General features: G+C 49.6%; 1 protein-coding gene across 1 annotated transcript in view; it reads left to right on the top strand.

The window, feature by feature from the left end:
* LDLR (low density lipoprotein receptor) overlaps positions 1-21,642 on the top strand; it is a 37,460-nt gene that overhangs the window by 11,678 nt on the left and 4,140 nt on the right. The window contains exons 3-15 of the mRNA XM_061190459.1: positions 1,090-1,212; positions 4,172-4,558; positions 6,702-6,824; positions 8,758-8,880; positions 10,125-10,244; positions 10,701-10,826; positions 12,490-12,661; positions 12,748-12,975; positions 15,962-16,080; positions 16,383-16,522; positions 17,947-18,088; positions 18,199-18,351; positions 19,231-19,350. Coding sequence (XP_061046442.1) covers positions 1,090-1,212; positions 4,172-4,558; positions 6,702-6,824; positions 8,758-8,880; positions 10,125-10,244; positions 10,701-10,826; positions 12,490-12,661; positions 12,748-12,975; positions 15,962-16,080; positions 16,383-16,522; positions 17,947-18,088; positions 18,199-18,351; positions 19,231-19,350 — 2,076 coding nt within the window. The remainder of the gene's footprint in view (positions 1-1,089; positions 1,213-4,171; positions 4,559-6,701; positions 6,825-8,757; positions 8,881-10,124; positions 10,245-10,700; positions 10,827-12,489; positions 12,662-12,747; positions 12,976-15,961; positions 16,081-16,382; positions 16,523-17,946; positions 18,089-18,198; positions 18,352-19,230; positions 19,351-21,642) is intronic.

The raw sequence follows: 21,642 nt of genomic DNA, 5'->3' as shown, positions 1-21,642 counted from the left end.
AAATAAACATTTCTTCTGTACAGCAAAGTGATTTGATGATACCGGATGACAGACTCGGTGGAAATTGGCCAGTGTATTGATGTATTCAGCTGTGAATTGGGAAATGGAGAGAGAAGATATTACTGGAACTGGAACTTTCCTTTAAAGCCTCTTTTTTTTTTTTTAAATTGAGGTGAAATTCACATAACACAAATTAGCCATTTTCAAGTGATCAGTTTGAGACGGAGGGGGTAGGGATAAATTAGGCGTTTGCGATTAACATATACACACTGCTATATATAAAATAGATTAACAACAAGATCCTACTGTATAGCACAGGGAACTATATTTAATATCCTGTGATAAACCGTAATGGAAAAGAATAGATATATATATGAATCACTTTGCTGTACACCTGAAACTAACACAACATTGTAAATCAACTATACTTCAATTTTTTTTTTTTAATTAATTTATTTATTTATGTTTTTATTTTTGGCTGTGCTGGGTCTTCGCTGCTGCACGTGGGCCCCCCTAGCTGCGGCGAGCAGGGGCCACTCTTCATGGCGGTGCACGGGCTTCTCATTGCAGTGGCCTCTCCCGTTGCGGAGCACGGGCTCTAGGTGCGCGGGCTTCAGTAGTTGCGGCACGTGGGCCCAGTAGTTGTGGCCCGCGGGCTCCAGAGCACAGGCTCAGTAGTTGTGGCACACAGGCCTAGCCGCTCCGTGGCACGTGGGATCCTCCCGGACCAGGGCTCGAACCCGTGTCCCCAGCATTGGCAGGCGGACTCCCAACCACTGCGCCACCAGGGAAGTCCTTCTTCAATTTTTAAAAAGCCAAAAAAATTTAAAAATTAAAAAAAGTAAAGTTCAGTAGCATTAATACATTCACAATGCTGTACAACCACCACCTCGGTCTCATTCCAAAACCTTTGCAGCACCTAGCTTCTAATTTTTACCAAGCTCCATTAAATGTCCTTCATTTTGACCCAGAAAAGTGGGCTCGGCACCCCCTGTCAGAAAACTCTGGGTTTTTCCCTTGCAAAGCTTGGACTGGCGAGGCGGGTTGGTCTTCACTCTGGGTTAAGGCTCAATCCTTTTTCTCCCATAGTGTCTGTCACCTGCAAGATGGGGGACTTCAGCTGTGGGGGCCATGTCAACCGCTGCATTCCTGAGTCCTGGAGATGCGACGGCCAGCTGGACTGCGAGAACGGCTCAGACGAGGAAAGCTGTCGTAAGTGGGGTCACTGGCCTGGTGGCCCGTGGGTCCTGGCCTTGTCCAAGTGACCCGACCGGGTTCCTGGCTGAGGTTGGAGTTTGTTCCCCAAGCTGAGGGTTCTGTGAAGAAACAGGCCGAGAGTCTTGGAGGGGAAGGCACTTTGCAGCTGGTTCTGTCTTAGCTCTTTGATTTTATTCATTATTTATAATTTCATTTTCAATTGCATAGGTTTTTTTTTTTGTTTTTTTTTTTTAACAAAATAAGGCTCTTTAAAAAAAAAAAACAAAAAACCCTGGGGAAAATTTAAATAACTGAGATCACATCAAATATTCAAGTTCACAAAATATGAAAACCCTTAAGAGAGTCTTAAAAAAAACTAAAAAGGAGGAGTTCCCTGGTGGCCAGGTGGTTAGGATTCTGGGCTTTCACTGCCATGGCCAGGGTTCAATCCCTGGTTGGGGAACTGAGATCCCACAAGCCATGAGAGCCAAAAAGTGAGTGTTTGCTTACATTTACCTTAGAAATGCACGTCTAACCTTGGTTAGTGGTCATCTGATGAAACAGCTCCCTGGGGAACATTTTAATAAATTTTATTTATTTATTTATTTATTTTTGCCTGAGTTGGGTCTTCGTTGCTGGGCGCAGGCTTTCTCTAGTTGCAGCGAGTGGGGGCTACTGTTCGTTGCGGAGTGTGGGCTTCTCATTGCGGTTGCTTCTCTTGTTGCAGAGCACAGGCTCTAGGCACGCGGGCTTCCATAGTTGTGGCTTGCAGGCTCTAGAGCGCAGGCTCAGTAGTTGTGGTGCACAGGCTTAGTTGCTCTGCGGCATGTGGGATCTTCCCAGACCAGGGCTTGAACCCATTGTCCCCTGCAATGGCTGGCGGATTCTTAACCACTGCACCACCAGGGAAGTCCCTGGGGAAAATTTTTAAATAAAATGGATTGGTGCCCTTTTCCAGGCATTTTATTTTTCTTCCAGCTTTATTGAGATATAGTGGACATGTAACATTGTATAAGTTTAGTGTCTGATGTGATGATCTGATACATGTATATATTGTGAAATGATTACAACAATAGGGTTAGTTAACACTTCCATTACTTCACATAATTACCAATTGTTTTTGGCTCTTTAATAATACCAGCAAAGCCAGGGGGTGCGGGGGGAATGAGTGAAACAGGTGGAGGAGAGTAATAGGTACCAACTTCTGCTGTAAAATAAATGTCACAGAGATGTAATGCACAGCATGGGGAATATAGTCAATAATATATATATTTTTTAATTAATTAATTAATTTATTTATTTATTTATTGGCTGCGTTGGGTCTTCGTTGCTGTGTGCGGGCTTTCTCTAGTTGCATTGAGCGGGGGCTACTCTTTGTTGCAGTGCGCTGGCTTCTCATTGCAGTGGCTTCTCTTGTGGAGCGCAGGCTCTAGGCGTGCGGGCTTCAGTAGTTGTGGCACGTGGGCTCAGTAGTTGTGGCTCGCAGGCTCTAGAGCACAGGCTCAGTAGTTGTGGCACACGGGCTTAGTTGCTCCGCGGCATGTGGGATCTTCCCGGACCAGGGCTCGAACCCGTGTCCCCTGCATTGGCAGGCGGATTCTTAACCACTGCGCCACCAGGGAAGTCCAGTCAATAATATTGTAATAACTTTGTAGGGTGACACATGGTAACTAGACTTACATGATGTTTTTTGTTTGTTTTTTCCTTCAGTCACGCTATGGGGCTTACAGTATCTCAGTTCCCCGACCATGGATTGAACCCGGGCCACAGCAGTGAAAGCCCGGAATCCTAACCACAAGGCCACCAGGGAACTCCCTAGACTTACAGCAGTGATCATTTTGCACCGTCTAAAAATACTGAATCAGGGACTTCCCTGGCGGTACAGTGGTTAAGACTCCTCGCTTCTGCTGCACAGGGCGCATGTTTGATCCCTGGCCGGGGAACTAGGATTCCTCATGCCGCGCGGCGTGGCCAAAAAAATAAATAAATAAAAAATAAAAATAAAAATACTGAATCACTGTCTTGTACACCAGAAACTAATATAGTATTGTAAGTCAATTATACTTCAATTAAAAAATCCAATGTCATTATAAATAAAAATAATCAAATAATAGTAACAGTAAACTTTTTTGCCAACCTTTTTTTTTTAATTATTGAAGTATAGTTAATTTACAATGTTGTGTTAGTTTCAGGTGTGCAGCAAAGTGACTGAATTACACACACGTATATTATATATTCTTATACATATATTCTTTTTCATTATAGTTTATTATATGATATTGACTATATTCCCTGTGCACACTTTTTTTTTGACTGCGTTGGGTCTTAGTTGAGGCATGCAGGATCTTTGTTGAAGTACGTGGGATCTTTCATTTCCTCGCTGGGGCTTCTTTCTCTGTAGTTGTAGGGCACAGGCTTCTCTTTAGTTGTCGCGTATGGGTTTTCTCTCTCTGCTTGTGGCACGTGGACTCCAGAGTGCGTGGGCTCCGTAGTTTGTGGCACACAGGCTCTCTAGTTGAGGCTCACGAGCTCAGTAGTTGTGGTGCGGGGGTTTAGTTGCCCCAGCCCCAGCATGAGGGATCTCAGTTCCCCGACCAGTGATTGAACCTGCATCTCCTGCATTGGTAGGTGGATTCTTTACCACTGGACCACCAGGGAAGTCCCCTGTGCAAACTCATACTGCTTCCCATGTGCCCAGCCCAACGTGAGAACTTTACACCCCAAGTCCTCGGCAACGCCTTAAGACACAAACAGATGAGGGAACTGAGGCATAGAGGGGGCCCAGGAGCTGGGCAGTCTTCCGGCCAGGGCAGTGGTTCCGTGTTCAGGGTTCCTGACCACTGCCTCGAGCTCCTGACCGCTGGGCTCTGGCCTCTCCTCGGCTCAGTGTCCCCATCTGTGCGATGGGCTGGTGTCGGGATGTGGTGGGAGGCTCCCCGCTGACCGGGCTGTCGTCTCCTGTCCGTCCCCACAGCCCCCAAGACGTGCTCCCAGGACGAGTTCCGCTGCAATGACGGCAAGTGCATCGCCCCGAAGTTCGTCTGCGACTCGGACCTGGACTGCTTAGACGGTTCAGACGAGGTGTCCTGCCCCGTGCCCACCTGCGGCCCTGCCAGCTTCCAGTGCAACAGCACCACTTGCATCCCCGAGCTCTGGGCCTGCGACGGCGACCCCGACTGTGAAGACGGCTCGGACGAGTGGCCGCAGCGCTGTGGGGACCCCCAGCCGTCGGTCCCCGCATGGGACAACAACCCCTGCTCAGCTCTCGAGTTCCACTGCCGCAGCGGCGAATGCATCCACTCCAGCTGGCGCTGCGACCGCGACCCCGACTGCAAGGACAAGTCTGACGAGGAGAACTGTGGTAGGGGCGCCGCACGGGTCCCCTCATCTGTCCCCGGGCTCCCCCAAGTCGGGGGCAGGGGCAGTGCCTTTAGGTGGTTGAATGGTTTCCCATCACATAGCAAGAAAGTCGGTCCCGTTTCATGTTTCTTTCAGTCTTTCCAGTCACATGGAGGACAAGCTATCCTCCAAAGAGCGCTCAGTCTGGAACACTTATTTAATTAATCTCTTTTGCCCAGGGGAGCAAACCAGAAAGGATCCTGGGCTCCGGGCCTGGCTGGTGTCGTCCATGCTGTGTGACCCTTGGCCAGGGACTTAACCTCACTGTGCTGTGGTCTCCTCCCCTGCAGATGGGGCAACAGCATCGGCCTTTGCGGGCCTCGGTTAGAATCCAGTGCCATCCGATCGAACTTGCTGTGATGCTGCCCAGTGCACAAGTGCTGGCCAGTGTGGCTGGTGCCACTGAAAGATGGAATTCTTAGGTTGATTTCATTTTAACTCATTGAAACTTAAATAGCCACAGGTGGTTAGTGACGACTGCGATGGAGACGTGGCCCCGAGTCAGTGCTCCCTGAATCAGGGCCGTTCTTGCACGGCTAGTAGGTCGTTTTCGTCTTTCTGTTTCTTTGGCATCTTTGCCCACGTGCACAGTGTTCAGAGTTGCAATTGCTGTATAGGTGTAATTAGACTTTTTATTTTTTTATTATTATTTTTTCCCTTTTCTTTTTGGCCGCCCCACATGGCATGCGGGATCTTAGTCCCCGACCGGGGATCGAACCTGCGCCCCCTGCATTTGAAGCATGGAGTCTCAACCACTGGACTGCCAGGGAAGTCCTGTAATTAGACTTTTTAAAATGTCACCTTTTAAAAACGATTGAAGGGACTTCCAGCATGCGGAGTCCAGTGCACCCGGCCGGGTTCAGTCCCTGACCAGGGAACTAGATCCCGCGTGCCGCAACTAAAGACCCCACGTGTCGCAACGAAGATCCCGCATGATACCGCCTGCGGCAACGAAGATCCCATATGCCACAACTAAGACCCAGCGCAGCCAAAAAATAAATAAAACAAAACAAAACAGTTGAAGACTGTATGTGATCGATCGGTTCTAAAACTGAACACCCTGGCAGTCCAGTGGTTAGGACTCCGCTCTTTCACTGCCAAGGGCCGGGGTTCAGTCCCTGGTTGGGGAACTAAGATCCCACAAGCCCCACGGCGAGGCCAAAAATAAAAAATAAATAAGTAAATAAACAAATAAAACTGAACACAAACTCATTTAATCCCCATGACTTGTGAGAGCACGCTTCCCTCATTCTTTACAGATGAGGAAACTGAGGCACAGAAAGGCGGGGTAACCCTCTGAGGACACACACCTGTGAACCCGAACCATCCCTGGTCACCCCACCATGTTAACTCTCATCAGAGAGCATGTTTCGTGAGAGTTATGTTCAGTTGTATTTTTTTCCTTAATGCAAAGATAGACACAGGGGTTAAAAATAGGATCATTCTAAATACACAAAGCAAAACAAAAAATAGGATCATTCTCCTCTTTTACCTAGGTCACAGCAGAGCAAGTATCCACTTGAAAATAACGAGCTCCAGACATTTGCATATTTTTAAAAAGGTGGATGGGGAGGATCATTCTGCCCATAGGTTTATCGTCTTTTTTCACTGACCTCCTGAAATCGAATTTTCAAATTGTAAACATTTTTATAGTGAAATGTAACCCATGGGAAAGTGCAGAAAACATAAGCTTAAAGCTTAATGAATTAGGGTAAAGCAAAAACCTGTTGGAGGTCAAGGTCTGGACCGTGGTTAGAATGACCCTATTCTAGTCATCACGTGTGTCCGCCAGGATTTCATTGTAATGGCCTTTTTAGGTCGTGTCAACTCAAACATGTTTTACGTTTGCAGTGTGAGTCATTTGAAGGGCTGTATAATACTCAGTGGTATTGATATGATTTATCATAACTTACCTGGCCGGGCCTCTGTCTGGGTTGGGACCCCATCACTGCTTTTCTGCAGAGAATGGCCTGTTGGGTCTGCCAGCTTTTTAATGAATTTCCTGCATACGAGGACAGACTGGAGAGAAGTCTAAGAAAACGGTTGTGTCAGGGTGCTTTCCTGCCCGCTTTCTTATTTTCCACACCTGGCTCTGTCTTTCCCAGCCGTGGCCACCTGCCGGCCTGACGAGTTCCAGTGCTCGGATGGGACCTGCATCCACGGCAGCCGGCAGTGCGACAGGGAGTATGATTGTAAGGACCTGAGCGACGAGCTGGGCTGCATCAATGGTAAGCTCTGCCCCGCCAGGGTCCCAGGCCATGGGGAGATGTAGGGGGACGAGCATGGTGCATCCCAGACAAGGGAGGAGCCTCCTGTGTGTCCTTGGGCACGTTACTTGACCTCTCTGAGCCTCACGTCCACTTATCTGCCAAATGGGCAAAATGAAAGCACCTACTTGAGGACTGTGAGATTTAATGTGGTCGGAGTGTACAGAGCTCATGTCCCTGAGCTCAGAGTTACGTGCACAGTACGATTCCATATAAAGCACTTTGCTGAATTTACAACATAGCAGTTCCGCTCCTGGGAAACTTGCACTGGGAGAGAAGCTCTAGAACAGGCAGAGCAGCACTGTCCTAACAGCAAAACACTGGAAGCAACCCAAATGTTCATCAGCAGTAGAATTAATTTAAATATTTATTTATTTATTTATTTATTTGTTATGGCTGCGTTGGGTCTTCGTTGCTGTGCGTGGGCTTTCTCTAGTTGCAGCCAGCAGGGGCTACTCTTTGTTGCGGTGCACAGGCTTCTCATTATGGAGGCTTCTCTTGTTGCGGAGCACGGGCTCTAGGCGCACTGACTTCTGTAGTTGTGGCACACGGGCTCAGTAGTTGCGGCTCGCGGGCTCTAGAGCACAGGCTCAGTAGCTGTGGCTCGCAGGCTTAGTTGCTCCGCAGCATGTGGGATCTTCCCAGACCAGAGATTGAACCCGTGTTCCCTGCATTGGCAGGTGGATTCTTAACCACTGCGCCACCAGGGAAGTCCCAAAATAATTTTTTAATTGTGGTAAAATACCTATAACATAAAATTTACCATCTTAACCATTTGTAAGGGTCAAGTTCAGTAGTGCCAAGTAACCATCACCACCATCCTTTGCCAGAACTCTTTTCATCTTCCCAAATTGAAACTCTGTCCCCGTGAAACACTCACTCCCCATCCCCCTCCCCCAGCACCTGACACCCACCATTCTACTTTCTGTCTCTATGAATTTGACTCCTCTAGGGACCTCATGTAAGTGGAATCACACAGTATTTGTCTTTGTGTGACTGGCTTATTTCACTGAGCATGATGTCTTCAATGTACATCCATGTTGTAGCAGGTGTTAGAATTTCCTCCCTTTTTAAGGCTGAATAACATTCTATTGTGTGGATGGACCACATTTTGTTTATCCAGTCATCTGTGGATGGTTACTTGGGTTGCTTCCACCCCTTGGCTGTTGTGAATAGTGCTGCTGTGAACAGGAGTCTATGGAAATAATTTTAAATGGCACATAGTGGAATACCATACAGCTGAGAAAATGAGGCTACAGCCCTTGTCTGCAGCCCAGGCAAACCTCATAACCTTGGGGTTGGGAGCAAGAAGGAAGTTGCAGTAATTTACTGGGTACAGTTATTATATCATACTCAAAAACAAGCAAAATTCAACAATATATGTTCATTCATACATGTTTGATAGAATGATTAATGAAAAAATAAGGAAATGGTAAACCCATAATTAAAGACTATCATTACCTCTGGGGGTAGCAGAGAGTAGGGGGACGGGATGGCAAAGACCACTATAATAGTCTCCGTCAGGGCCCAATGGTACAGGCCAGATAGTAAGTATTTTCAGCTTTGTGGGCCATAGTCTCAATTACAACTACTGGACTCTGCTATTATAGCGGAAATCCACCACTGACGATATGTAAATGAATGGGCAGGGCTGTGTGCCAATAAAACTTTATTTAAACCAACAGGCAGCGGGCCAGAGTTTCCCAGCCCCTGCTCTTGGTGACATTCTAATTCTTAAGCTGAGTGGAGGCTTCACAGGTGTTCAATAATTATTGTTTTATTACCAAATACGTTTGCATCTATTCTTGCATGAATAAGCTATCATATTAATAAAAAGCACCAAGTGGGCTCCTGCTGCCCAGAAGCACCTGATCCTCCTCTGTGGCTCTCATAGTGACTCTGTGTGAGGGACCCAACAAGTTCAAGTGCCAAAGCGGCGAGTGCATCTCCCTGGACAAAGTGTGCAACTCAGTCAGGGACTGCCGGGACTGGTCGGACGAACCCCTCAAGGAGTGCGGTGAGCCCTGGGGTGCGGGCAGCTGGCAGAGCAGGGGTGGGACCCAGACGTGGGTGCTGCGGTGCTGCGAGGGGCTGGCCCACCCAGGCCCACAAGTGCTGTGGGGCGAGACAGATGGGGTGGGGGGTGCTGGGGATAAGTGGATTGGCTTCTAAGCCTTAGTTTTCCCAGCTGTAAAATGGGACAGTAACTGCTCCCACATCCTAGGGCTGCTGGGGATCAAATGATGCAATGCGTGTAGTTTTAGCAGTGCTGTGACCCATATTTTGGACTTTATAGGCCATAAGGTCTGTGTCACAGCTCTTCAACTTGGCCATTGTAGCAGAAAAGCAGCCATACAAATGCATACACGTGCATAGGAATGCTTGGGGCCGTGCACCAAGGAAACTTTTATTATGGACACAGAAACTTGAATTTCATAGAACTTTTTCATGAAATACCATTTTGCTTTCGATTCTTATTTTTCTTTTCAACTATTTTTAAATGTAAAAACCCTTCTTAGCTGTGTAAGAGCAGGTGGAGGGCTGGCTTTGGCCCATGCCTGGTATAGAGGGTAAGAGCATAGATTCTGGAGCCGAGTGCCCTGGGTTCGAGTCCAGCGCTGTGATCTTGGGCAGGTCATTTAACCTGGCCGTGCCTCAGTTTCCCCAGCTGTAGTTCCCTTGCCTTTAGGGTTGTAGGGAGGATTAAATGGGTTAATATATGTAACTGTAGGAAGTTGTATGTGGCTTTTATTTTTTATAATTAAAAAAATTGTAATTATGGTTTAAAAAAAAAACATAAAATTTACCATCTTAACCATTTTTAGTGAAGTTCAGTAGTGTTTTAAGTACATTCACGTTGTCGTGCAACCATCACCACCATCCATCTCCGGAACTATTTCATCTTGCAGAACTGAGACTCTGTCCCCGTTAAACACTAACTCCCCCTCCCCCTCCCCCAGCCTCTGCACCCGCCATCCTACCTTCTGTCCCTATGAATTTGACTCCAATAGGGGCCTCGAGGTGGAATAGTGCAGTATTTGTCCTTCTATACCTGGCTTATTTCACTCACTATAACATCCTCGTGGTTCATCCATGGCGTCCCACGTGACAGTGGCTGAGTCCTCTTAGGAGTCATGGTACTTCTGCAGCTGCACAGTCATTGTGGTGATTATAATGATGATGGCGAAATAGCACAGGGTGGCGGGAGAGGGGCGGCTGGAGGCCAGAGTGTGACTGGTCCCCATCCCCCACCTGGCACAGGGACCAACGAGTGTCTGGACAACAAGGGCGGCTGCTCCCACATCTGCAATGACCTCAAGATCGGCTACGAGTGCCTGTGTCCTGAGGGCTTCCAGCTGGTGGACAAGCACAGATGTGAAGGTGATTCCCGAGCCCCGGCCCTTTCCCTGGACATGGGGAAGGTCAAGCCCTCAGCCTCAGTTTTCCCATCCATTAAGTGGGCGTGGCGCCGTCCCCTCTGCACAGGGCTGGTAGGAGGCCAGGTGCATGGGCCAACTGTCGCCGGCTTGGCTCTCAGGGAGCACTTGCTTCTGGCCTTTGGGGATTAATAGTTAAGAAAGAAATCTCAGCTGATGCAGCTTGGCCCTGCTGGCTGTGCCCTGAGGTGAATGGTGAGGTCGGGGTCACTGTTAGAGGTGACACTTGGCTGTTTCCAAGATTTTGTTGGTCAGAGTCCCCGGCCCTGGAGGTCTTCCCCAGAGGGGATGACCTGTCCCCCATTTGCCACTGGGATGCACGGCCTTTGGTCAGAGCCCATGGCTCCATCTGCGCCCCGTGGGGAAGATGCCCCAAATCTCTCTGTGTCCCATCCCGCAGATATTGACGAGTGTCAGGACCCCGACGCCTGCAGCCAGCTCTGCGTGAACCTCGAGGGCAGCTACAAGTGCCAGTGTGAGGAGGGCTTCCAGCTGGAGCCCCTCACCAAGGCCTGCAAGGCCGTGGGTGAGCGCAGGGAGGCGGCGGGAGGGGGAGCGAACATGGTGGGGAGTTTTATCATCTGAACTTTGCACCGACTGCAATGACCCGGGGGTAGACCATCTGCTCCTGAGACCTCTGGTGGGTGAATACCACAGCCTAGTTAGGAATCGGGCTAGGGAGCTGCCCACACCTGTCCGGCTTCTCTGAAGACGCAGATCAATCCCGTGGGGGATGGTTTGTAGCCCCCAGTCCCATGACGGGCTTCAGGGCACAAGAAATGGAAAGCCATGGCCTGAATAGCCTGCACCCCTCCAGTAAATCCATTGAAAAGAGACCAAAATATAATTGCTCATAATGAAACAAAATAGTAGAAATCACTGAGTTTCTTCTACCTGACGTTTAGGTTAGAACTGCACCATGCACTAATTCTTAGAATCACCTAAATCAAGGGATCCCATGGTTTTGGAGGCGTAGCTGTCCTGGTGAAGTTGACAGGTCACCCAAACATCCTTTGTCTTCTGTCGTGTTCTGCTCTTGCAGTGTAATTCCAAATGAGGGCCAGTTTTGCAGAAATATTTTAGAGCTGTTTCCCCTAGGGCCTCTCAGTCGTCATCCCTTTGACGGCTCCCTGGCTTCCCTCTGTCACATCCCCATGCGTGAAGCCCTCCAGGATTTGAGATTTCATTTTCATCCCATTCTGTGGGGTCAGGTCCCTACAGATGCCATCCCAGCTGGAATGGTGTCGTTGGAAGGGGTATTCTGAGGGGGGTCAGTTGTAGAAGGCTCGGTGTGTTGGTGGATATTGACGTCATGGTTCTAGCACAGCCCCCAAAGTCAAAGTGACCCAGGTTCGAATCCCAGCTCTACCACCCACTAGCTGTGTGACCTTGGGCAAGTCACTTCTCCTCTCTGAGCCTTAATCCCCTTATCTGTACAGGGAGTTGACAACAGCCCCTGCCTCTTAGGAGTGTGAGGGTCAATGAGAGAAAACGGTAGGAAAAGCACTAAGCAGAATTCCCCGACATTAGGAATCACTCTGTTTACATTTGCCGTTATCATTTCTTCATCTTTATGTTCTTCAATGTAAAATGCTGGGGCCCAGGTGTTTTCAAATGTAGGTTTTACTATTATTCAGCTATGGTGAGGCCAACAGACCAGGAGATGACTGCCACTGAAAAGACAGTTTGTTGCTCACAGATCCCAAGAGGAGGGGACATAGCACACTATGGGGGGGCCACCCGGGGAAGCAGCAGGAGTGGTCAGAAGGCAGAAGGAGTGAGGGGAAAACCGGGGGTGGGAGAGAGCCTTTATTGTGGTTTCTGTGGGAAGGAACAGGCGAGTCTGAATAATTTCAGTAGTCTCTGGGGACTAGATGCTGGCCCTCGTTGTCTGGCACCTGTCCCTGGGGTGACTAGGGAAGGTGGATAGTGGGCAAGAGTGTGAGACCCCAATAAAGGATGTGGTGGGGTGTGGGCTGGTTAGTTTGCATTTGAAGTGAGTCATTTACCATGTCTAGGAATCGGGAAGCCCTGGGAGGGCCATCCCTCCCCGATCCACATCAGAACAACTGTGTTAATACCCCAGGCAGGCGTCCTGGTGTCTCCCCTGATTCAGTCAGACCCTGCAGGGTGGCAGTGGGGGCCGGGGTCCCTTTCACTCTCCTGAACTCCCCTTCCTGGCTCCCCAGGCACCATCGCCTACCTCTTCTTCACCAACCGCCACGAAGTGAGGAAGATGACTCTGGACCGCAGCGAGTACGCCAGCCTCATCCCCAACCTGAAGAACGTGGTCGCCCTGGACACGGAGGTGGCCAGCAACAGAATCTACTGGTCTGACCTGTCCCAGAAGAAGATCTACAGGTGAGCCTGGGCCCCGCCCCATGCAGCCCCGGTCCCTGAGTGGACTGAGGGCCCCTGGAGCTGACACTCTTCTCCTCTCCCCTCAGCGCCCAGATCAACAGAGCCCCCAGCTTCTCTTCCTATGACACTGTCATCAGCGAGGATCTCCAGGCCCCCGACGGGCTGGCAGTGGATTGGATCCACAGCAACATATACTGGACTGACTCCATCCTGGGCACCGTCTCAGTGGCCGACACCAAGGGTGTGAAGAGGAAGACGCTCTTCCAAGAGGAAGGCTCCAAGCCACGGGCCATCGTGGTGGATCCCGTCCACGGGTGGGTATTCCCAGGGCTGGGGGCACGAAGAACACGGGTGGGGTTCATGAACCGATTAGGGCTCCAGGTATGGGGAGGTTCGTGCTGAGGTAGACCAGACTGAGCTGGGTGCGGGCTATCCCGAACCCCAGGATGCTCTCGATGTCAGAAAAGAACAGGGCCCAGAATGTGGGCCTCCCCACCCATCCTATGGGGGCCCTGGGGGTCGATGCCCCACCATGTCTGCTGTGTCACCTGAGGTGGAATCAGACCCTGAAAAGCCCTGTCCTATGGAATAGAATCCAAAATCAGAGATTAAATACTGATTTAAATTGATATTAGAGGGACTTCCAGGTGGTCCAGTGGTTGGGATTCCGTGCTTCCACTGCAGGGGCCGTGGGTTCAATCCCTGGTAGGGGAACTAAGATCCCAGTGCCGGGAGGTGCGGCAAAAAAAAAAAATTTATATTAGAAATGAACACTTGTTAGAAGTTAGAAATTTAAATTCCGATGTAGTATTATACGGCAGAGTATCCTACACTAAGACAGGATTGCAGAGATGTTTAAAAACGCCCTGGGACAGTGTTGCCGACTGACAGTTTTCAGGAGGGGAGTGAAGATCACCACCCGTGGATCACCCTCCTAGGGGTCCGCAGGCCCCGTGGCTGACTCAGCAGCTCCAGTGTCCCCAGGGACCCGTGTCCCCTGGCTGAAAGCCTCTGTCCTCTGTCCCACGTACCCTGCACCTGCAGCACACACCAGCTGCCCCGGTACATCATGTGTGGCATTTCACAACCCCAGGATGGGCAGGATTTCTGGCTGCAATAACTGGAGAAAAGGGAGCATTGGGCCCCAGGGAGAAAATGTTGGCAAAGGCGCACTTGGCTGTCCTTGCATGGTGTCCGTGGCTCAGAACGGACAGACCCCCCCTTGGGGTGAAGGTGGGCGTGTCAGGTCCTCATCAATCAAGGCTAATGCTCTCATTTGGTGGAGGGTCACCCGGTCCACCCTACTGCCAGCAGAGAGGGACACCCTCGCAGACACCCTCCACTTATTATTATTATTATTTATTTGTAAATATTTATTTATTTGGCTGCGCCATGTCTTAGTTGCAGCACGCGGACTTCTTAGTTGCGGCATGCATGTGGGATCTAGTTCCCCGACCAGTGATTGAACCCGGGCCCCCTGCATTGGGAGCGGGGAGTCTTACCCACTGGACCACAAGGGAAGTCCCACACGCTCCACTTAGATGCGTGTTGTGTGCTCTGCTATTGATTGATTGATTGATTGATTGATTGATTGCCTCACTGCATGGCTTGTGGGATCGTAGTTCCCTCAACCAGGGGTCAAACCCATGCCTGGAAGCTCAGAGTCTTAACCACTGGACCGCCAGGGAGTCCCCAGGTGCTCTGCTTTTGTGTTTCTTCCCCCCCCCACCCCCAATAGCATGGAATTCTCTCCCCGACCTGGCTCTTTCATTTGGCCTGTGGGTTTCCTTCCCTGCCAACCCGATGGGCCATGATTTATTTAAACTGCTCTCCAGCCCCTGGAAATTTAGGTTTTTACCCCCCTGCCTCATACAAAGTAGCCATGAATACCTTTGAAGGCCTTTGAAGGTGAGTTGCTGCAGTTTATCTGCAGGGTGACATTCTAGAATTTGGATTACTAGGTCTGAGGGTACATACATGGACATAGCCTCAAATTGTCCTTCCAAGCAAACATTGTGATACTGACCCTCCCGCCAGAGGTGCACCCTAGGACCCGTTTCCCCACACTCTCACCAAAGGGTTTTCCATCTTTGTAATCATGATGGGGAGGGTGTATTCCAGGGTAGTTTTAATTTGTATTAGGTCACTTGCGAGTTAGCATGAGTATCTCTTCAGATGTTTAAAAGCCCTTGGAGGGACTTCCCTGGCGGTCCAGTGGTTAAGACTCCGAGCTGCCACTGCAGTGGGCACAGGTTCGATCCCTGGTTGGGGATCCTGCATGCTGCAGGATATGGCAAAAATAAATAAATAAATAAAATAAGATAAATTAAGATTTAAAAAAGAAAGAAAGAAAGAAAATAAAAGCCCTTGGAGATCCACTTGCAAGTATGGATCCAAAAGAATCGAAAGTAGGGACAGAAACAGACGTTTGTACACCCGTGTTCTTAGCAGCATGATTCACAGTAGCCAAGTGTCCATCTGCAGAGGATTAGATAAACAAAGTGTGGTATATGCATACAGTGAAACTTCATTCAGCCTTAAAAAGGAAATCTGACACCTGCTACAACATGGATGAACCTTAAGGACATTACGCTTAGTGAAATAAGCCAGTCACAAAAGGATAAATACTGTATGATTCCACTTATACGAAGTCCCTAGAGGAGTCAGATCCATGGAGACAGAAAGTAGGAGAGTGGGTGTCAGGGGCTGGAGGAGGGGGGTGGGGAGTCAGTGTTTAATGGGGACAGAGTTTCAGTTTGGGGAGAAAAGAAAGTTCTAGAGATGGATGGTGGTGATGGCTACACAGCAGTGTGAATGTACTTAATGCCACTGAATTGTATACTTAAAAATGGTTAAATGCTAAATTTTATGTTATGTGTGTTTTACCACAATTTTAAAAATCTCTCTTTGTGTGTGTGTGTGTATATATACGTGTATGTATATGTAGGTGTGTGTGTATATATATATATATGTATTTAAAAAGCAAAAAAATTACCGCCCCCCAAAATTTATGAAAGCCCTTAGAAAGCAGTGTTCAGGGTGCAGATTCCAGGGCCCCAGTCCCAACATTGGAATGAAAACCTCCCTTTGTTCTCAAAGGTCGCCCAAATCCTGCCAGGTCTCACCAGGTGTGGGCCTTGAGGGCAGCAAGGTCAGGGAAGCAGAAAGAACCCATCCAGGGTCTCCCCAGAACCGACTGGGAGTCCTGGCCTGGCTGCTTCAGGGGCAAACAGCTCTTCCGGGTGGGCAGAGCCTCCCTCCCTGATATCCTCCTGTCTGTCCTTCCCGCTGTCCCACCAGCTTCATGTACTGGACGGACTGGGGAACCCCCGCCAAGATCAAGAAGGGGGGCCTGAATGGCGTGGACATTTACTCGCTGGTGATGGAGGACATCCAGTGGCCCAATGGCATCACCCTGGGTATGTTGGGGGCACAGTGGTCCTGGGGGGTCAGGCACAGTCTGGAAGAGAAGAAATGGCCACGGGCCTCCCTGAGATTTTATAACCTGAAACTCAGCTCCCATTCTCCCACATACCTGCATGCGGTTCAGGCTCACACGTTGGGGTGGGGATGGGGGCGGGGTCTGAACTGCTTTCCTGGGTGCATCTCTGCTGGGTCCTTGGGGGTCTCCCTCCTGTGGGGAGCAGGGTGCCCAAGCCCCAAGCACCGCCCCCCGCATCACGTGTGACCACTCCTTGTCCCCCCCCCCCTTGGATTCTAGATCTTTCCAGCGGCCGCCTGTACTGGGTCGACTCCAAGCTGCACTCCATCTCCAGCATTGATGTCACCGGGGGCAACCGGAAGACCGTGCTGGAGGACGAGAAGAAGCTGGCGCACCCCTTCTCCTTGGCCATCTTTGAGGTGGGGGCCGGGGGCAAGCGGTCGCTGCTTCCGTGCTTGCGGGAATTCACGGTCAAGCGCTGCTGACTGAGCATCACTTACATACAAGGCGCGAGCGCTGCTGCTAACAGGTCCACACACATCGTGTAGTCATTCAAGCCCAGACTAGGTCAGAAAACTGCCGGTGACCATGAAGAGGTCTTAGACCAGGAATTAGGGATTTCCCTGGCAGTCCAGTGGTTAGGACTTAGCGCTTCCACTGCAGGGGACCTGGCTTCCATCCCTGGACGGGGAACTAAGATCCCTGCAAGCCGTGAGTCAAGGCCAAAACAAAAGGATGCTGCTCAACACCCTACAAGAGAAGGGGGGGGGCCACCGCGAAGGCGTATGTGGCCCTAAATAGCATCCCAGTGGGGAAACTCTGCTCTAAAGAATGTTGATGTACAGTTGACCCTTGAACAACGTGGGGTTTGGGGCGCTAACGCTTCACACAGTCGAAAATCTGAGTATAACTTAGAGTCATTCCTCCGTATCCAGGGTTTGTTGGTATCTGTAGTTCCACATCCGTGGATTCAACCAGCTGGGAATCGTGTATTTACTATTGAAAAAAATCCACGCAGTTCAAATGCATGTTGTTCAAGGGTCAACTGTATTCGTAAACCCATGTTCAAGCAGCACGATCCACAAAAGCCGAGAGTTGGAAGCAACCCAAGTGTCCATCAATGGATGACTGGATAAACACAATGTGGTCCATCCATCCAATGACATATTATTCAGCCTTAAAAAGGAAGGAGATTTTGACCCCTGCTATAACATGGATGAACCTTGGGGACATTATGCTCAGTGAAATAAGCCAGGCACAAAAAGACAAATACTGTATGATTCTACTTATTTGAGTCCCTAGAGGAGTCAGATTCATAGAGACAGAAAGTAGAATGGTGGGCGCCAGGGGCTGGGGGAGGGGGATGGGGATGGGGAGTGAGTGTTTCATGGGGACAGAGTTTTAATTTGGGAAGATGAAAAAGTTTTAGAAATGGATGGTGACACAACAGTGTGAATATACTTAATGCCACAGAACTGGACACTTAAAAATGGTTAAGATGGTAAATTTTACATAATGTATATTTTACACAATTATTATTATTATTATTATTATTATTATTATTATTTTGCCACGCTGCTCGGCATGTGAGATCTTAGTTCCCTGATCAGGGATCGAACCTACGTCCCCTGCACTGGAAGCGTGCAGTCTTAACCACTGGACTGCCAGGGAAGTCCCCAAAAATTAAAAATTTTTTAAAGAAAAAGAAAAAAGAAATGATGCTACCACGCAGCACTGCTTGTTCCCCAGAGAACCCCAATAACTTCAAGGGGTGTGGAGACAGTGGTCTGTGTCCCAGCCCCATGGTTGATGGGATCTGTCATCTTCCTTAACGCCCATGTAGGATAAAGTATTTTGGACGGATATTGTCAATGAAGCCATTTTCAGTGCCAACCGCCTCACGGGCTCGGACATTAATTTGATGGCAGAAAACCTGCTGTCTCCAGAGGACATCGTCCTTTTCCACAACCTCACGCAGCCGAGAGGTAAAGATGGGATGGCCACCCCCACCTCCACGTCCCTGCCGGCACTCTGGAATTTTCTAGAAATTTTCTGACCTCGTTCTCACCCTGCCTCCCTGCCTTTTCCGCTGCAGGGGTGAACTGGTGTGAGAGGACTGCCCTCCGCAACGGTGGCTGCCAGTACCTGTGTCTGCCAGCCCCGCAGATCAACCCCCACTCGCCCAGGTTCACCTGTGCCTGCCCCGACGGCACGCTGCTGGCCACGGACATGAGAAGCTGCCTTGCAGGTGGGGGCACCAGTCTGCCTTCTGCCACCCTTGCAGGTCGGTCCAGCAGCCGGACCTTCCTGACCCTCACTTTGCTCATCCATCAAATGGGAGAGCGAGGCCCCAGGAGGCCCTTGTAAGGCCTTTCTCAAATGCTGGGCGCATCAGCACTGTGCCTGGCAGGGAGATGGACTCAGTTCACCTGTAAGGTCTAGTTCTCTCTTTCCCAGACCTCTTGGGTGGGGGAGGGACTGATTTTATTTATTTATTTATTATAAATTTATTTATCTTGTTTATTTTTGGCTGCGTTGGGTCTCCGTTGTTGCACGCGGGCTTTCTCTAGTTGTGGCGAGCGGGGGCTACTCTTTATTGCGGTGTGCGGGCTTCTCATTGCGGTGGCTTCTCTTGTTGCAGAGCACGGGCTCCAGGCGCGCGGGCTTCAGTAGTTGTGGCGCACGGGCTCTAGGGCGCAGGCTCAGCAGTTGTGGCGCACGGACCCAGTTGCTCCACGGCATGTGGGATCTTCCCGGACCAGGGCTCTAACCCGTGTCCCCTGCATTGGCAGGTGGACTCTTAACGACTGCCTGCGCCACCAGGGAAGCCTGGGACTGATTTTAGATGCAGACACTGAGGGAGAAGGTGGCCCCCTTTTGATTCTCCTCATCCTCAGAGAAAGTCTCTATTTGGGGCCAGTGTGTCTGTAACACTTACGAATCTTCCTTTTGAAAAACAACGTGTAATATAATAACATAGATATTAGTGGGTTTGCATTTTCACTGTGTTTATCTTCAGTTATTTCTTTGTGGCCCATGGCACTTGCTTCCTACCCGTTGTCATCAGCAGCGCAGCTATCAGCGGGGCTCAGGCTGCAGGGCACTCAGGAACTGTTTATTCTTTCAGAGACTGAACCTGCAGTGACCACCTGGAGGCCCTCCACGGTCAACTCGACAACTGTGGGGCTGAAGCGCACAGCCAGTCCTGAGCTCACCATGGCAGAATCAGTGACGATGTCCCAACAAGGTAAGGGCTGGGGTCACCCTGGCCCCGGTTCATTGATATGAGCATGTTGGTGAAGAGACAGAGTGGATTTAGTCTTGGCTCCTTTTCTCACTGTCTCTGGCATGGCCTGTACATCTCTGAAGCCTCAGTTTCCCTACCTATAAAATGGAGCTAATAACAGTGCCCACCCACCTTCCTGGAATAGTGGGGATCACATGGGCTTTTTCAGGTGTCTGCCCAACAGGGCCAGGACTAGCATGAGGCAGGTCAGGCACTCCCTTGGGCAGCATCTAAAGGGTGCACAGGGACTTCCCTGGTGGTCCAGTGGGTAAGACTCCGAGCTCCCATTGCAGGGGGCCTGGGTTTGATCCCTGGTCAGGGAACTAGATCCCGCATCCCACAACTAAGAGTTCGCATGCTGCAACTAAAGACCCCCGCAGGCCACAACTAAAGAAAGACCCACCCCTGCATGCCACAACTAAAGATTTTACATGCTGCAACTAAAAAATCCTGCATGTGGCAACGAAGATCCCGTGTGCCGCAACCAAGACCCGGCACAGCCAAATAAATACATATATATATATATATATATTTTTTTAAATTAACTAATTAATTAATTATATTTATTTATTTATTTATTTTTGGCTGTGTTGGGTCTTTGTTGCTGCGCGCGGGCTTTCTCTAGTTGCGGCGAGCGGGCTCTACTCTTCGTTGCGGTGCGCGGGCTTCTCATTGCAGTGGCTTCTCTCATTGTGGAGCACAGGCTCTAGGCACGTGGGCTTCAGTAGTTGCGGCACGTGGGCTCAGTAGTTGTGGCTCACGGGCTCTAGAGCACAGGCTCAGTAGTTGTGGCACATGAGCTTAGTTGCTCCGCGGCATGTGGGATCTTCCCGGACCAGGGATTGAACCCCTGTCCCCTTCATTGGCAGTCGGATTCTCAACCACTGCGCCACTGGGGAAGCCCTAAATAAATGTTTTTAAAAAATAAATAAATAAAGGGGGCACCAAAAACCCCAAGATTCAAATAATATTTTAATGCAGTATTTTTTTTAAAAATTGAATCCTCAAACTATGGTGTGTGGGGTCAGCCACCTGTTCTAGTAAATAAAGTTTGCTCGGAGCCAGGGTCTCAGTGAGGCAGGATCTTGCAAAGTGTATAGTCAGATCCTGTTTTCCTACAGATTTTGCTATTTTGGTCACCATGAGGTATTGGCATTAATTTTTCTTTTCTTTTCTTTTCTTTTTTCTTGGCCACACTGCGTGACTTGTGGAATCTTAGTTCCTCGACCAGGGATTGAACCCGGGCCCTCAGCAGTGAGAGCGCGGAATCCTGACCATTGGGCCGCCAGGGAATTCCCGTTGGCATTAATTTTGATTTTTAAAAACAATGCAGGGGCTTCCCTGGCGGTCGGAGATCTAAGATCCTGCATGCTGCACGGTGTGGCCACAACAGGAGAAAAACAAAAAAACAATGCATTATAATATTACTGGTTTACTGAGTTTTGGGGGAACCCCTTTAAATTTAGTGCCTGGGGCGAGTCCCTCTCCTCATCTTAGCCCGCCCTCAAGGTCATGATCTACCTCCCCGGCTGGAGGAGGTGAGAGCTGGGCTCTCAGTGAATTGGAGCCCACCATTTGCTGCTTTGTCCAGCAGAGGGCGCCCGACCCTGTTTTTGAGCAGCCCGGAAACAGAGCTCAGACTTTTCTGGCCGGAAAAAAAAAAAGGCACATCAGCAAGTTTCAGACTTTTTTTTTTTTTCCTCTCAGAGTAGCTGAATCCTTTGTTCAACCATAAAGGAGATAAAACAGGAACTATATGGTTGAGGGAGGCCCAGAACCCTTCTCACTTGAAGGACCACTGCTTAAAAAACCATTTCACAGATGGGCCCGTCCAGGGCTTCTCGAATTTGGCAAAGGAGCCCTTTTAAGGGAAAAATTTTTCAAGGACACCGATGCTGCTGCCCTAAATTATTTTTGTGACAAGGTTTCTTAAATATGCGCAAATGTAAAACTGCATGTAAACTCTGTCCACAACATGTGCGACAGCGGATTGAATTAAAATCCAGAGGGATTTGAACACAACCGGAGACGGTCATCACTGTTCACTGGCGTATGTGTGGCTTGGATGTGGCTTGTGCAGTCTTCCCAGCTCACTGGCCTGCTTGTAGGCCTTTAAACTTTCACTTGCACGGGCCCTCACGTTGTCCGGCCCAGGCGCACGGGCGTGGTTATATAATGAGGTCCCCGCCTCCAATATTTCATATTAGGCGGGGACAGCTGGCACAGGACTATGGGGCTTTGGTGCGATGCAGC

Source organism: Eubalaena glacialis, chromosome 4, assembly GCF_028564815.1.
Source record: "Eubalaena glacialis isolate mEubGla1 chromosome 4, mEubGla1.1.hap2.+ XY, whole genome shotgun sequence".
NCBI classification, from domain to species: Eukaryota; Metazoa; Chordata; class Mammalia; order Artiodactyla; family Balaenidae; genus Eubalaena; species Eubalaena glacialis.
The sequence above is the reverse complement of the archived record's forward strand: the minus strand, read 5'-3'. Positions and strand labels throughout refer to the sequence as shown.